The 16,475-nt window shown below is 41.8% G+C and overlaps 1 protein-coding gene and 1 non-coding gene across 3 annotated transcripts in view; one reads left to right on the plus strand and one right to left on the minus strand.

Moving 5' to 3' along the window:
• The first annotated feature begins 8,155 nt into the window (after positions 1–8,155).
• SP4 (Sp4 transcription factor) overlaps positions 8,156–16,475 on the plus strand; it is an 82,753-nt gene continuing 74,433 nt past the window's right edge. Inside the window, exons 1-3 of one of the 2 annotated variants that reach the window (XM_065939404.1) lie at positions 8,156–8,306; positions 8,725–8,840; positions 9,341–10,892. In XM_065939404.1, the coding sequence (XP_065795476.1) occupies positions 8,300–8,306; positions 8,725–8,840; positions 9,341–10,892 (1,675 nt within the window). In that variant the 5' untranslated portion in view covers positions 8,156–8,299. The remainder of the gene's footprint in view (positions 8,307–8,724; positions 8,841–9,340; positions 10,893–16,475) is intronic. The other variant, XM_065939405.1, reaches the window with a different exon arrangement.
• LOC136171259 (U6 spliceosomal RNA) lies at positions 13,226–13,328 on the minus strand. Its single transcript, XR_010663806.1, has one exon. It is a non-coding gene; the product is annotated as a U6 spliceosomal RNA (small nuclear RNA).

Here is a 16,475-nt window from a genome sequence, read left to right on the forward strand (position 1 = left end):
TAAAAGGAGCTCCCCAAATTTGAAAACTTTGGGCTTTGCAAAATCTAGATCTGCTTCTGTTGTTTTCAGGTATGCAAACCCTTTTCCCCAACATTCCTGATGAGGAGTAGTTCAGCCTGTGCTTGAAAATCTCCACTTAAGGGCTCACCACCCCCAGGGGGTTTGTTTCATGTCAGACAGTTCTCATTCTTCAGAAGTTCTTTTTAGACTGTGCCAAAATCATGCACTTATTGATTATAGTTCAGCCCTCTGAAACCGCATAAAGTAAACCTAATCCCTCTTCCTCTAACAGGTCTGAAAGTATTTGAAGGCTGTTACAGGACCTTTTCCCAAATCACCCTCAATGAAGCTGAAACTCCAATACTTTGGCCACCTCATGCGAAGAGTTGACTCATTGGAAAAGACCCTGATGCTGGGAGGGATTGGGGGCAGGAGGAGAAGGGGATGACAGGATGAGATGGCTGGATGGCATCACTGACTCGATGGACATGAGTTTGAGTAAACTCCGGGAGTTGGTGATGGACAGGGAGGCCTGGCATGTTGCGATTCATGGGGTCACAAAGAGTCAGACACGACTGAGCAACTGAACTGGACTGAACTGAACTGAACAGGACCTTTTCCCAAATCATCCTCAATGCTTATGACCATTCCTCAGCTCTTCCATCCTGGATCACCTTCTCCTCTAGTTGTTGATGTCCTTCTTAAATAGTATTCTGTGTTTGACTTGACTAACAGAGAGCAAAGCAACTCACTTGCTCTATTTATTTGTTGAGGACTTTGCATTTATTTATCACTGTGGGAAATGATTGTTGCTATTATATTTAACTCACTGTTGCAGCTTGCCCAATCATGTTGTGCTCATATTTTTCCTGCCCCAGACTTCAGTGTCCTGAGAGATGCTCTTTACTCTTCATGTGGTGATGTCATGCACAGCAAATGATCTGTTAGGTGGTGGATTTGTCAAGACTTAGCAAGAAAACTTCCTACACGTTGCAGACAAGTGCCATAGGAAGACAGCTCATCTGCAGTTATCCTTATATACAGCACACCACCGTGTCTACACCCCTTGGCGGGCATTACTCCCTCCATGATCACACTCTTAAATCTACGTTTTCTCAAGACACTTACACATTTGGAAAAAAATCTTCATGGGAAGAGCTCATTGAACAGGATAATTATGATGTTTTTTCTTTTTTTCATTGCATTTGCTATTTATATTCTTTTCTACATGAATTTCCTCACAATCCTTTTGCTTAGTCTTTGTTTTCCCTAGTATTCCCTTTGTCCTGTCTAAAAGCTCATCATGTGCTCCAGCAACGCAGAGATAGAGAAGCACCCCAAAGCTCATGCCTCTGCTGTGCTAAAGGAGCGTATCCCCTTTGGAAAGAAGCCAGACAGTGTTTTCCCTGAAGGTCTCAGCCTCGTTACTCTCTCTGCCCTGCCTCTCCCCATACTCATCTTCCCCAGTGCCTTGCATCTACCAGAGAGACCCTCACATCTCCATTGTGTCCTTTCCTTGTGTTGGGCAGACTCCTCATTCAGTCTTGCGGGTAGTGTTGGGGGGGGGGGGTGTGCACGCATGCTCATACACTTAAGTCACTTCAGTTCAGTCATGTCCAACTCTTTGTGACTCCATGGACTATAGCCGGCCAGGCTCCTCTGTTCACGGGGATGCTCCAGGCAAGAATACTGAAGTGGATTATCATGCCCTCCTCCAGGGGATCTTCCCAACCCAGGGATCGAACCCAGGTCTCCTGCATTGCATGTGGATTCTTTACCAGCTGAGCTACCAGGGATGCTATAGTTTCATACCAGAGAATATTCTAGTTTCATTATATTACATGTAGCTGTCCATTTTTCCCAACACCACTTACTGAAGAAAATGTCTTTTCTCCATTGTATATGCTTGTCTCCATTGTTGTAGATTAATTGACCATAGTGCATGTGTTTATTTCTGGGCTTCCTATCCTGTTCCATGGACCTATGTGTCTGTTTTTGTGCCAGTTCCATAGTGTTTTGATGACGGTAAATTTGTATTATAGTATAGAATAGTCTGACATCAGGGAATGTAATTCCTCCAGCTCTGTTCCTCTTTCTCAAGATTGTTTTGGCTATTGATGTCTTCTTTGTTTCCATACAAATTTTAAAGTTTTTTGTTTCAGTTCTATAAAAAATGCCCTTGATATTTTGATAGGAATTACATTGAATCTGTAGATTGCCTTGGACAGTATGGCCATTTTAACAATATTTATTCTCCGAATCCAAGAACTTGGTTTATACTGTATCTTTAAACTTTGAATTCACTCTTAGATAAACTGACCATTTGTTCCCCTGAGCCCTGTTTGGCTAATAGACTCAGGATTTGGTGTTACCACAAAAGAGAGTAGCTTTAGCAAATAATTGCTTCAATATTAGAAAGAAGGAAACTAAAATCTAAAAACTAAAATCTTTGGCATTGACAGAAATTCTTAGATATCTGGTTTTGAGTTGATTCATTTAGTTATCTTAAGGTTATTAGCATGATTGTTTTAAATGTCCAAGGGACCCTTATTGACACTTTGGAACAATGAATGTACAGATTTTTGGAATTTAACATTCAGTTAAACTCACAATTTTTTTTCCTCAAGCCTTCAAATCCACTTTTCAGATCTCCATGGTCAGTTTTTAATTCTCAAATTATTTGAATAAAATAAGAAAATTAATTTTACTTGATCTTTTATTAATGCTCTATTAATCTCAAACATATTAACATTTTCTAAAAATCTCAGAGTAAATTAATTTAAATTCATTAAATATTTCGAACCATATTGTTAAACATAATATAATTACTTTTCCAAACACTGAAAATGCCTAAAATGGTGAATTATAGACCTAATATGCAAGTGGCATTTACAAAATAGCTTAAAAAAAAAAAACGCAGAAAACAAAATAGCTGTTAGTTTTGGGAGCTAGCAAGAGCTTTGCTTTCCTGGAGAAAGTGTCTTTTTTCAACTTTCTGAAAATGAGAACTATAGAACCAATCATGTTTCTTTATTTACTCTTGCTCTAGGAACTTTGGAATCAAAATTAAACTTCAGATGAAACATAATCTGTTGACATTGTTGGTGGTCATATTTGTATTCACCATTTCATTTTTAAATTTAAATTTCACATTTTATTATATATGATTCAGGTCCTTGTGAAAATTGTTATGAATTAAAGCAAATAAGGAAATAGACCTGAGTATTATTTTTGGCTGCCCTCAGGTTATTTAAGAGAATCTATAACAATCATTGCTTCCCTGGTGGCTCAGATGGTAAAGAATCTGCCTGCCTGCAGAATCCCATGGGCAGAGGAGTCTCGTGGGCTATCTAGCCCAAGTGGTTGCAGAGTTGGACAAGACTGAGCAACAAACACTTTCACTTTTCATAACCATCATTACAAATCAGTTCCTGCATGTGCTAGAGAGAATAACTGCTTATAATATATGGGGTGCCCTCTTAGGTATACATGCCTCTACACCCATTTCTGGTGAATTGGATAGTTTGTGTTTTATTTCAAACTATTTGAAGTATCTTCCAAATTTGATTAAAAAAATTATTCCAGAAATCTTGCTGTGACAGGGTAATTTTATTTGTATAGATTATGTACTAAAACTTTCAATAGATATTTATTGACTCAATAAATATGTATTGAATGCTTCCAGTGGTCCAAGCACCCTTCCAGGCATTTAGGATTATGTGTGTAAGGGACAGGGGAGGGGTGGGTTGTGGAGGCGTAGGGGTGGGTAAGGAGACAATAATTCTGCCCTAGCCTAGTGAAGGAAACAGTTCTACCTATATAGTGCAAAAGGTACCTTATTCTGTAGGTAACCATATTTTAATGAACTATGAAAAGCAGTCATTTAGGTTGAAATTATCCTTGATGAAATAGAGTTCAGAGTACATTATACAGAATACATGGGAAAATATCAAAGAGAATAGGTTGAAAAAATATTTGGGCAATACAAATGACAAAGAATTAACATTATCATGTACATTGAGCTCCTTCATTGATAAGTGAAAGACAATACTATAGGAACTTAGAGGCAGGGGCAGTAGTAAGCAATTTGCTGCAGTAGAAATCACTTGCCACTAAGCAAATGCAAAGAGGCTCAAGCTAGCAGTCAGATAAATACACTCCTCACCCACCAGATCTGCAATAATTTACAAGGTCAGGAACCATCACTGCTGGTGAAATTATAGGGAAATGAGTACTCATACTACCAGGCAAATATGTAAAATAAAATTACTTTTCGGTATAGCAATCTTACTGTATGTATTAAAATTTTTAAATATGCACACACTTAGTGTCAGCAATCCCACTGTTGGAAATCCTTCTACTAAAATAAAAATGCTAACATAAAAGAATATATTTGCAAGTACCAGTACAAATAAGTTTATTGCAAATTATTTATGGTAGGGTAAAACAATACAAATTTGAGTGACTATAATAGGGGTAGTTTTATTGAATAAAATATATTCATACCATGGAGTAGTAAATTCTATGAAAATAATGACTTTGATTTATACTTCTTGACCTGGAGATATGGTTATTATATGTTATGGTTAAAAAAAAAGCAAGTTTGCATATATACATCTGTACGTTCGCCTATGTGTGTGTCCAAGTGTGTACAAAATTTTACCTTAACAAATTATACACACATATGTAAATTTGTGTGAGTCAAATAAAAGTGAGAAAGGATTTGCCCATTGGTTATTATTAATAACTTTAATCTTTGGAATAAAGATCAGTTAAAACAGAGTTTTTAGTCACATATCTCTCTAGTTTGACTTGTTGTAACTAGTGTATCTTAGCAATAATATTAATAATAATAATAAAAATCATAGGTTACAGATGAGAGTTTACCACATGCCGGAGACTGAGATGGTGATAACTTTGCTGTTTTATAGATGAAGGAATGGGGGGATAAAGTCACTTGTAGAAGACTGCACTCTTAGTAACAGACAGTGGGTGCCTGCGTGCACGTTTGGTTGCTTCAGTTGTGTCCGATTCTTTGCGACCGCATGGACTGTAGCCTGCGAGGCTCCTCTGTCCGTGGGATTCTCCAAGCAAGAAATCTGCAGTGGTTGCCATGCCCTCCTCTAGGGGATCTTCCCGACTGAGGGATCGAACCCACAGCTCTTGTGTCTCCTGCATTAGCAGTAATGCCACCTGGGAAGCCCTACCTTGGTAATATCAATTTCTTAAATTAATTATGTTAGAAATAATCATGTTAGAAATTAATTATGTTAGAAATAAATTGGTTTAAAGGAAAAACATTAAGTTAATCACAATATAGATTGTGTATAGCTTAACTTAGAAAGGTGGGGGTACGAATGACTGTACTTTGGGAACTATGTTATCTAGCTAAACTTTCTTTTATGTAGATAAAATGATGGTGCCTGAGAAGTGATTAATGTAGGTCACCTGCCCCTGGTTTCATCAACCAGGGAAGACAGACTTTTCAAAAAATTCTGACTGGGCTGGGTCTTGGTTGTGGTGCACAGGTTTTTTGCAATCTCTACAGCATGAGGCCTCAGTAGTTAAGGCACGTGTGCTTAGTTTTCATATGTGAGATCTTGGTTCCCCAACAAGGAATCCAATGGGGCCCCCTGATATGGGGGTGTGGAGTCTTCACCACTGGACCACCAGGAAAATCCCCAAGACTGACTCTTAACACAGGGACTAGAACCAAACCCAGACAACTTTGTCATAGACTATTTTGATATGAGCCCATTCATCTTTCCTAAAAATTACTTACTCTCCCCTAAGAGGTCTACATTCCCTCTTCCCTTTCCCTGCTAAGATGACATTTAAGTTTGAATTCTTAGACACTTTGAGTAAGTATTCATTTTGCTGTTGGGTATCTCACATGTGTACTTGAGGCATACATGTTAATAACATTGTTTTTCTCTTGTTAATCTTTGTTTTATTTGGGGCGGGGGTTGTGTCTCAGATAAAAAAACAAGGGTAGGGGAAAATGATTTTTCTTCCCCTACATGATGTTTCATGAATTACCATTATTACCACTTATCTATAAGGTACAGAATATTTAGGACACTTGTTAGATCTATACTGAATGGATAAACAATTCTTTTCTTTAACTCATATTTAAAGCCAGTGACATTGCTCCTCTGAGGCAGGTTTTGCAAGGTAAGAAAAACTACAAGGAATGCCCTAATTCATAAGACTACAAAATGTCTTCCTTCATTCATCACAGTGAATTGGGGGAAAAAAAGACTGAAGGATAGATAGTGGATCTGTAAATGCGAGAAGCACGTTTGAGCTTTCTAAATTGTATAGGGTGGGGGAAAGGCAGGTGATTTAAGGATCTTAGGCTCATTTTTTAGGAAGGGGTAGACAATACCATTTAATTCTTTACTCGAATTCTTTGTCTTGTTGCACTGCTGGCTTTGTCATCAGCCAACGTTGCAATAACTTTAACAAGCAAAGGAAATGCCAGTCAAGTGAAGCACCTGGGACCTCCTCACTCTTGTGACACGTCTGGCCTCAGGCAGGAGACAAAAATGCTCTAGGCTGTGTGTGAAGCCCAGGTGAAGAAGGAATGGGGTGGCTGTGAGTCTAGGTTTGTAAGGGTGCTTAGTCCCAAGGCCAGTGTTTATATTAGCGATTCACTTCCACCTTTGGTACATTTAATCAGGCATTATTACAATGCATGGCATCATCCTGACTTCAGGACTTTGGAGGAAAGCTGGGTCAGGAGGCTGTTCAAGTTAATTTTACAAGATACTTTATGCAGCCAGATGCGAATTTCACTTGCCCAGAAGCTTATGCAGAACCGTGACCAGGGCTGACCCAATGAGCTGCGCTTTTCTTCCACTCGAGAAGCTTTTGAGACTCACAGAGTGAGAAGTCCGACAACCACGCGGACTATTCGGCAAGACGCAACGCAACCTTAAAGGACGGGTCATTGCTCAGCTCCAGCAACCAGCCAGAGACAACAAAATGGAAGATCCTTCTCCGAGGGAAAGCAGGCCTCGGATCTGAATCGCGGGGCCTGAGTTAGGGAGGTGAGCAAAGAAAGGAAAGGCGAAGGCGCAGCTCCAAGAAGCCGGGTTCATTCAAACCCGGAGGACAGCAAACCCCGCCTCCCCACGCCGCCGCCCGCTCAATCGCCGAGCGCTCCGGGTGTGAGCTCGCCCCGCGGGGAGCGGCTTGGAGCCGAGGAGGCGGTGGCAGAGGTGGTTTGGGCAGCCCAGCGCGGCGGATAGGCCCAGGCAAACAACACCCCTTCCCCCTCCCCCTCGCTCAGTTCAACTCCCACTCGGCCCGGGCCACGCCCTGCTGCCACCGCCCCCTCGGGCAGCTTTCCGCTCCGCGGCCGGGCCTCAGTCGGGGGCGGGAAGGAAGGCGGTGTCTTGGAGAGGCCGTCGCGGCCACCGGAAACTACAAAGGCCGACAGCCTTTGCGGTAGTGCCCCGCCCCATTTCTCCCACCACTCAGCGCGCGTCACCCAGGCGCTCAACCAATGGGGACCGAGCCAAGGAAAAAGGGCGCCCGGGTCCGGATGCGCCTCAGGAAAGCCATGCTCCCTGCGCGGGGGCAGCGGACAGTTCACCGGTTGCGCCGAGTCTTCGGTGGCTCGCGCGCCCCATTGTCCGCTCCTCCCGCTTTTCTTGAATGAGAATCCTACTTTTTTTCTTTAGTGGCAATTCTGAGGGATGCTGGAGCCGGCTTTTGAGGGGAGGGCGCTGGGAAATGAGTAGGGGGCGGGATATCCTGAGACAACAAGTTTGGCTGTATGAAAGGCCTACCGGCAGTGCGCCTGAGTTAGAACGCCGAGAGAACCAGCAGCGGAGGAGCCACACGAGGAAAAGAAAAGCTGCTGAAAGAATAACCCTCAGAAAGGGGGTGGAGAGAAGGCGGCCCCAGCGCCCCGGCCCCCGGCAGGTCGGCGGCCAATCCGCTGGGGGAAGGGGTGGAGAGTCGGAGGCTCTGGCAGAGAGAGGCCGAGGGGGGTGGGGAGTAGGCCCTGCTTGCGCCGCCCTGGCCCCGCCCCCGGCCCGCACCGCCGCCCGCGCCGCGCGCCGCCGCTGTCAATCAAGGGCGAGTCAGCAGGGCTCGGGCGGAGAGAGGAGCTGCTACGCCACAGCCCAGCGGCGGCCATTCGCGGAAAAAGAGGCAGAGCCTGTGCCAGCTACAGCCTCCTCCGAGCCACCGCGGGCGGGCGGGACCGGCCTCTCCTCCCGCCTCGCCCCCACCCCCACCCACCTCTATCCCAGTGTCTCCGTCTGAGGGTTTGTCCTGTTAATGCGGGATGAGCGGTACGTATTCTCCACCCCCCTCGGTCTCCTTCACCACCTCCCTCCCTCCCTCCCTCCCTCCCAGACCCTGCTCGGTTCTTCCCCCTCCCCCGGGGCCGCTGAGATGCTTTAAGGGGAGGAGGAGAGGGAGGGAGGGAATCGGGGGGAGGGAAGGAGGGTTGTGTTTTGTCTTAATGTCTGAGAGAGAACAACCTTCTGGGTGTTGCTCTGGAGCCGATGGGTCGGGTTTCAAACCACGTTTTGTGATATCCCCCTCCTCCCTTCCCTCCTTCTCCCCCACCCCCTGCCGGTGTGCGTGGATCGCGGGTTTATGGAGATTAATGTTCGGGGGGAGGGGGAGGAGAGGGGAAGGGGAAGACGAATAATAATAATCCTAATAACCTGTTGTCGTGTACGGGGTGGGGGGGGTTTGTTGCAGATCAGAAGAAGGAGGAGGAGGAGGAGGCGGCACAGGCAGCGGCGATGGCTACAGAAGGAGGGAAAACCTCTGAGCCAGAGAATAACAATAAAAAACCCAAAACCTCAGGCTCCCAGGTAAAGGCAAACATTAAAAAAAAAAAAAAAAGCATCACGAAACGTAAGGGGAAAGAGGGAGTTATGCCCTTTAAATGCCCAGAAGTGAAGAACAGAACAAAAATGTTTATCCACTCAAAGCATCTTTCTGAGAGTGAGGAAGTTAAATTGTAAATTCATATGGGTTTCACATGTTTGGAATATCGTGGTTAAAATTCCACCAGGAACTCAGGCTACAAGAGAAAGGTGTGTGTTTTCCCAAGGGCGTTTTGAGTTTAGTAAAATAACACTTCAAGAAAGTTTGTTAGAAATTTCTTATTATTTATAGTTTATATTGTAGGACCTGCTTCCTTATTCCTGTATCTTATTGCTTTTGCTAATATTTAGATTTTTTCCTTTTCTTGAGTAAGTTCTGAAATGTAGAGCTGTCAAAATAAATAAATCCCTCCCAACTACTGGCCTTCACTAAATCCTCCCACTTTTTTTTTTCCCTCTCCCTTTTACAATCCCATTTTGGGTAGGACTCTCAGCCCTCTCCTCTGGCTTTACTGGCAGCTACTTGCAGCAAAATAGGGACTCCTGGTGAAAATCAAGCAACTGGACAACAACAAATTATTATAGATCCAAGCCAAGGATTGGTGCAACTTCAGAATCAACCACAACAGCTAGAACTGGTAACAACACAACTTGCTGGGAATGCTTGGCAACTTGTTGCCTCCACTCCTCCTGCTTCAAAAGAAAATAACATTTCTCAACCAGCTTCTAGTTCATCTAGTTCTTCCAGCAGTAATAATGGGAGTGCATCTCCCACAAAAACTAAATCAGGTAATTCTTCTTCCCCTGGTCAGTTTCAAGTCATACAAGTACAAAATCCAAGTGGTAGTGTACAATACCAAGTGATTCCACAACTTCAAACGGTGGAAGGCCAGCAAATTCAAATCAATCCAACGAGTAGTTCATCTCTACAGGATTTGCAGGGTCAAATTCAGCTCATTTCTGCAGGTAATAATCAAGCTATACTCACAGCTGCTAACAGGACAGCTTCTGGGAATATTCTTGCTCAAAACCTGGCAAATCAGACAGTTCCAGTCCAAATTAGACCTGGTGTTTCAATACCACTGCAGCTACAGACCCTTCCTGGTACTCAGGCTCAAGTTGTAACAACCTTACCAATTAACATTGGGGGAGTGACTTTAGCTTTGCCAGTGATAAACAACGTGGCTGCTGGAGGGGGAGCTGCGCAGGTTGGCCAGCCTGCTGCTACTGCTGACAGTGGGACTTCCAATGGGAGTCAGTCAGCGTCCACACCTACCACCACCACTGCGTCTGCCAGTATGCCAGAATCTCCCTCCTCCTCCACTACCTGTACAACCACTGCATCAACATCTCTGACCAGCAGTGACACGTTAGTGAGCTCAGCAGATACGGGCCAGTATGCAAGCACATCAGCCAGTAGTTCTGAACGCACCATTGAAGATTCTCAGACACCTTCTGCTACAGAGTCTGAAGCCCAGAGCTCCAGTCAGCTTCAGTCTAATGGAATACAGAATACACAGGATCAATCAAATTCTCTTCAGCAGGTGCAAATTGTAGGCCAGCCTATCTTGCAACAGATCCAGATCCAACAGCCTCAGCAACAGATTATTCAAGCTATTCCACCCCAGTCTTTTCAACTCCAGTCAGGGCAGACGATTCAGACCATCCAGCAGCAGCCTTTGCAGAATGTTCAACTTCAAGCAGTAAATCCGACTCAGGTGCTTATCAGGGCTCCAACTTTAACACCTTCAGGGCAAATCAGCTGGCAAACTGTACAGGTTCAGAATATTCAGAGTCTTTCAAATTTGCAAGTTCAGAATGCTGGGTTATCCCAGCAATTAACCATCACCCCAGTGTCTTCAAGTGGCGGCACAACCCTTGCTCAGATTGCTCCTGTGGCTGTTGCTGGTGCCCCAATAACTTTGAATACTGCCCAGCTCGCTTCAGTGCCTAACCTTCAGACAGTGAGTGTTGCCAACCTGGGTGCTGCGGGCGTTCAAGTGCAAGGAGTTCCAGTTACAATCACCAGTGTGGCAGGTAAGTTATTATACAGTCTTTCTCTTTAAAGATCCTTTTAAACTGTTTTTAGTAACGAGGTAGTGCTTTCCTTTGCTGACTCTCAGATTCAATGTGAACCTGTAAGCAAGCAGATGATCATAAAGAAGCTAAAGTACACAGGAATGTCAGACTCACTGCCATAACTCTGTATTCATCAGTATGACCCGTTTATGTTTACAGATTTTGTGTTAGGTTTATGTATTTTCTAAAATTTTTTTTCTGCAGACTTTCCAGATAATCTTTTTTTTTTTTTTTTGTAATTTAGAGATCAATTTGTGTATACTTGAGCTTTTCTGAAAGAACCCTAGTCAAAGTGATGCTTATGTCTTACTTAAGGGAAAGTCTATTTAAAGCTGAAATAATAGAGTTATAGATCTGCTGCAGTTTGAATTCTGTTAATCCTCACGCTTCTGCATCTTGTTGCCTGTGCTTGTGCATTTTATTATACAAAACTAGATGTTCATGCAGTTGAGAGATATGGTTTTGAGTTGCAAATTGTTTCATTAACTTTTATGTCTACTTTTCTGCTAAGACCAAGATTTGCTCAGGACTTTCAGTGAATAGTCCCCCTATAAAATTATATTTAAATAAAATCTACAGTGGTTGAGTTATTTATAGGAGTTTTTAGTGTGAAATTGGTAGAAAGCAATTAAAACCATAGACAGTAAAATGTCACTAATTTGAATTTGTTGTAAGGTCGTTTTAGAACTAGTTATGAAGTAGTTATTTGTTACATATGTGAATGAAAACTTTTGAAGTAGTTGGAAAACCAGTCTTATTAAGTGTTTTAATCTTTTGGGATCAGTCTTTTCACCTAATGCCTTTTGTTTTCTAGTAATTAAACACTTTTCATTTGATTATGAAAACCTAGTTGTGGTTTTGGTGTCTGATACTTAAGACCTCTTTAGTTAAATTATTTCTGTTTTGAGAATCAGAAATGAATAAACATACCACTTTTGAATAACTTTTCTTGAAACAAATTGCAGATAGATTATGCTAGGGTTCTTGTTTTACAGTCACTACCTAAAGTAGAATTACATGTTTAAAATTTAGAAGTTGTCAGATAGACCTGTCTGATTCAGGAGAATGGAGATTACATGTTTTATTTAGATACCCATTGACTCTAAGCCAGAGCTATCCCAAAGAATTTTCTGTGATGAGGGAAATGTTCTATATCTCTTCTATCCAGTATGTTAGCCTCTAGCCACATGTGGCTATTGAGTATTTACATTATGACTAATGCAGTAGAAGAACTGAATTTTGAATTCTACTTGATTTTATTTAATTTTAATTTAAATAGTAACACATGACTAGTGGCTTTTTTATTGACAACATAGTAACTAATCAGAGAGTGTTTTGAGTGTGGGACGTTTTCCCCTAAAACTATTACAGCACAATTTCATGCCTGTTTCTATGGATCACAGTCCTCAGCTTCCTTTGTTTCTACTCTTTTTCTGAACATTGACAATACATTATTTCAGAAAAATGTCTGTTTTGGGTGGGTTGAATGACAATTTGTATTGTCAAAGCAAAGGTTTGACAAAGTTATATTTCATCTCGCCTTTTAAGCATTAGTTAGTGAATTATGATTAATTAAGAGGATTGTATAATCTTTAGTTTTGGCCAGAAATGTTCAGTTTTTCTGTTTTCTCATTGATACCAATTATGACCCAGAGTTTTCCCTTCGCCTCTTGTGAAGGTAAACCAGCAAAGCAGAGTAGGATATTCTGACCGCCTCACATTCACTTGCTGTCCCGTGCTTAGTCGCTCAGTCGTGTCCACTCTCTGCGACCCCATGGTCTGTAGCCCGCCAGGTTCCTCTATCCATGGGGATTCTCCAGGCAAGAATACTGAAGTGGGTTGCCATGCCCTCTTCCAGGGGATCATTCCCAACCCAGGGATCGAACCCAGGTTTCCTGCATTGCAGGCAGATTCTTTACCGTCTGAGCCACCAGGGAAGCCCACTTGAATGATATATTATTGTAAATGCAGGATCTGTTTTCTGGAATTGTAATTTTTAGGGAGTATGGTCAAGGATTTGGTCAAGGACTTCAAACAAACTTTCCAGGTGGTTGTAAATCTCATTTAAGTTTGAGAACCAGGGATCAAGTTGTCAGCCGTGAACTACTGATAAGGCAAAATATGGAGGAGATGGATATCAAGCCTAGTTCATAAGTGGCTCAGAGAATAGATTTCTGTGGCAAGTACAATTCATAATTTTTATTCCATAAATATTGACTAGCTATGTGTTGAGCACTGTCAGTAGGTGTGTTTAATCTTGCATTTTCTGGAATAGTTTTTTTTTTTTTTTTTTAAATATGGAACGCTTCACGAATTTGCGTGTCATCCTTGCGCAGGGGCCATGCCAATCTTCTCTGTATCGTGGAATAGTTTTTTTATTTAAAGAGTTTATATGATTTGAGGGACACTTACGTGTATGAGAAAATTTGAGCTTTATGTAGTTGGATTTTTTTCTCCTAAGATCAAATACTTTAAATTTTATTAATTTTTAATAGATATGCTGTGTTGTTCTAAGAAAATACCCATGCTATAAAGACCAGAAATGTATGCTGATTTCAACAAGTCTGTGCAGTTAATCTGGGTCTCATTTGCAGATTTTGCTTTACTTCCTAGCGTAATAGGTGTTTGACAGACGTTTGCTGAATTACGGTATACATGGTGATAGAGAAGATAGCAATTTAGAATTGGGTGCAGCACCCTGGAGTGGTTTCATTTTTTTTTTTTTTTTTTAATAATTTTATTTATTTATTTTTGACTCTGCTGGGTCTTTATTGCTGCAAACAGGCTTTCTCTGGTTGAGGGTGGGAGGCTGCTCTCTAGTTACAGTGCTCCAGCTTCTCACCGCGGTAGCTTCTCTCATTGTGGAGCCTGGACTCTGGGCTCGCGGACTTCAGTAGTGGCAGCTCCTGGGCTCTAGACTGCGGATTCAGTAGTTGTGCACGGGCTTAGTTGCTCTGCAGCATGTGGGATTCTCCCAGGCCAGGGACTGAACACGTGTCTCCTACATCATAGGTGGATTCTTTACTGCTGAACCACCAGGGAAGCCATGGAGTGGTCTTAATGAAGCTAAGGAATTGGCTGTTTTCATTCGTTTTGACTTTGAGCGTTTAAGACATTAAGAGTGGTACACCAGGTACTTTCCTGTCTCTGGAAGGGGGAGAATGAGCAGCAAGGACCTGATATTTCCCTTCTATAAATGAGCCCTGGAAGTTCAGATTTCTTACTTTGTGTTTTCATTTGCTTTTTAGTACTTTTTGATTATTTCATGCTCCCCTCCCCCCAGTGGTATTGTTAATTTATGGGAAATTTTTGTTCTTAATATTCATAACAGCTATTACCAGAACTTGAAAAAATGATTTAGCTTTGACAGAATGTATTGGCTAGCTCAAGAACAAGGGGCTAAGAGTTCTCCACCATCCATCCTTATGTTCTTTAGAAAGTATAGGAAAGGTTCTGGAGGATATGGACAGAAAAATTTTTTTAAAAATTATACAAGATAAATAAAATGAAACTAGTGTTTTGTTTTGGGTTTTTTTTTTTAGTTGGAGGCTAATTACTTCACAACATTTCAGTGGGTTTTGTCATACATTGATATGAATCAGCCATAGAGTTACACGTATTCCCCATCCCGATCCCCCATCCCACCTCCCTCTCCACCCGATTCCTCTGGGTCTTGCCAGTGCACCAGGCCCGAGCACTTGTCTCATGCATCCCACCTGGGCTGGTGGTCTGTTTCACCATAGATAATATACATGCTATTCTTTCGAAACATCCCACCCTCACCTTCTCCCATAGAGTTCAAAAGTCTGTTCTGTACTTCTGTGTCTCTTTTTCTGTTTTGCATATAGGGTTATCGTTACCATCTTTCTAAATTCCATATATACGTGTTAGTATGCTGTAATGTTCTTTATCTTTCTGGCTTACTTCACTCTGTATAATGGGCTCCAGTTTCATCCACCTCATTAGAACTGATTCAAATGAATTCTTTTTATCGGTTGAGCAATATTCTATGGTGTATATGTACCAGAGCTTCCTTATCCATTCATCTGCTGATGGGCATCTAGGTTGCTTCCATGTCCTGGCTATTATAAACAGTGCTGCGATGAACATTGGGGTGCATGTATCTCTTTCAGATCTGGTTTCCTCGGTGTGTATGCCCAGAAGGGGGATTGCTGGGTCATATGGCAGTTCTATTTCCAGTTTTTTAAGAAATCTCCACACAGTTCTCCATAGTGGCTGTACTAGTTTGCATTCCCACCAACAGTGTAAGAGGGTTCCCTTTTCTCCACACCCTCTCCAGCATTTATTGCTTGTAGACTTTTGGATAGCAACCATCCTGACTGGCGTGTAATGGTACCTCATTGTGGTTTTGATTTGCATTTCTCTAATAATGAGTGATGTTGAGCATCTTTTCATGTGTTTGTTAGCCATCTGTATGTCTTCTTTGGAGAAATGTCTGTTTAGTTCTTTGGCCCATTTTTTGATTGGGTCATTTATTTTTCTGAAATTGAGCTTCAGGAGTTGCTTGTATATTTTTGAGATTAATCCTTTATCTGTTTCTTCATTTGCTATTATTATCTCCCAATCTGAGGGCTGTCTTTTCACCTTACTTATAGTTTCCTTTGTAGTACAAAAGCTTTTAAGTTTCATTAGGTCCCATTTGTTTATTTTTGCTTTTATTTCCAATATTCTGGGAGGTGGGTCATAAAGGATCCTGCTGTGATTTATGTCAGAGAGTGTTTTGCCTATGTTCTCCTCTAGGAGTTTTATAGTTTCTGGCCTTACATTTAGATCTTTAATCCATTTTGAGTTTATTTTTGTGTATGGTGTTAGAAAGTGTTCTAGTTTCATTCTTTTACAAGTGGTTGACCAGTTTTCCCAGCACCACCTGTTAAAGAGGTTGTCTTTTTTCCATTGTATATCCTTGCCTCCTTTGTCAAAGATAAGGTGTCCATAGGTTCGTGGATTTATCTCTGGGCTTTCTATTCTGTTCCATTGATCTATATTTCTGTCTTTGTGCCAGTACCATAGCGTCTTGATGACTGTGGCTTTGTAGTAGAGTCTGAAGTCAGGCAGGTTGATTCCTCCAGTTCCATTCTTCTTTCTCAAGATTACTTTGGCTATCCGAGGTTTTTTGTATTTCCATACAAATTGTGAAATTATTTGTTCTAGTTCTGTGAAAAATACCGTTGGTAGCTTGATAGGGATTGCATTGAACCTATAGATTGCTTTGGGTAGAATAGCCATTTTGACAATATTGATTCTTCCAATCCATGAACACAGTATGTTTCTCCATCCGTTTGTGTCCCCTTTGATTTCTTTCATCAGTGTTTTTTAGTTTTCTATGTATAGGTCTTTTGTGAAACTAGTATTTGAAACTGAGGAGCTTCATACTTGATTTTATGAAATGGCAATGTTAATGATATCCTACAGGAAGCTTCTTTCCTTGATAATTATTCAGTTTCTGTTTCTATGGTTTGGTCTCAGCTTGAATCCTGAGTTCCAGGTTGAGCATCTAGCTAGTTAGGATTGTAGTAGGAA

Source organism: Muntiacus reevesi, chromosome 6, assembly GCF_963930625.1.
Source record: "Muntiacus reevesi chromosome 6, mMunRee1.1, whole genome shotgun sequence".
Taxonomy (NCBI): Eukaryota; Metazoa; Chordata; class Mammalia; order Artiodactyla; family Cervidae; genus Muntiacus; species Muntiacus reevesi.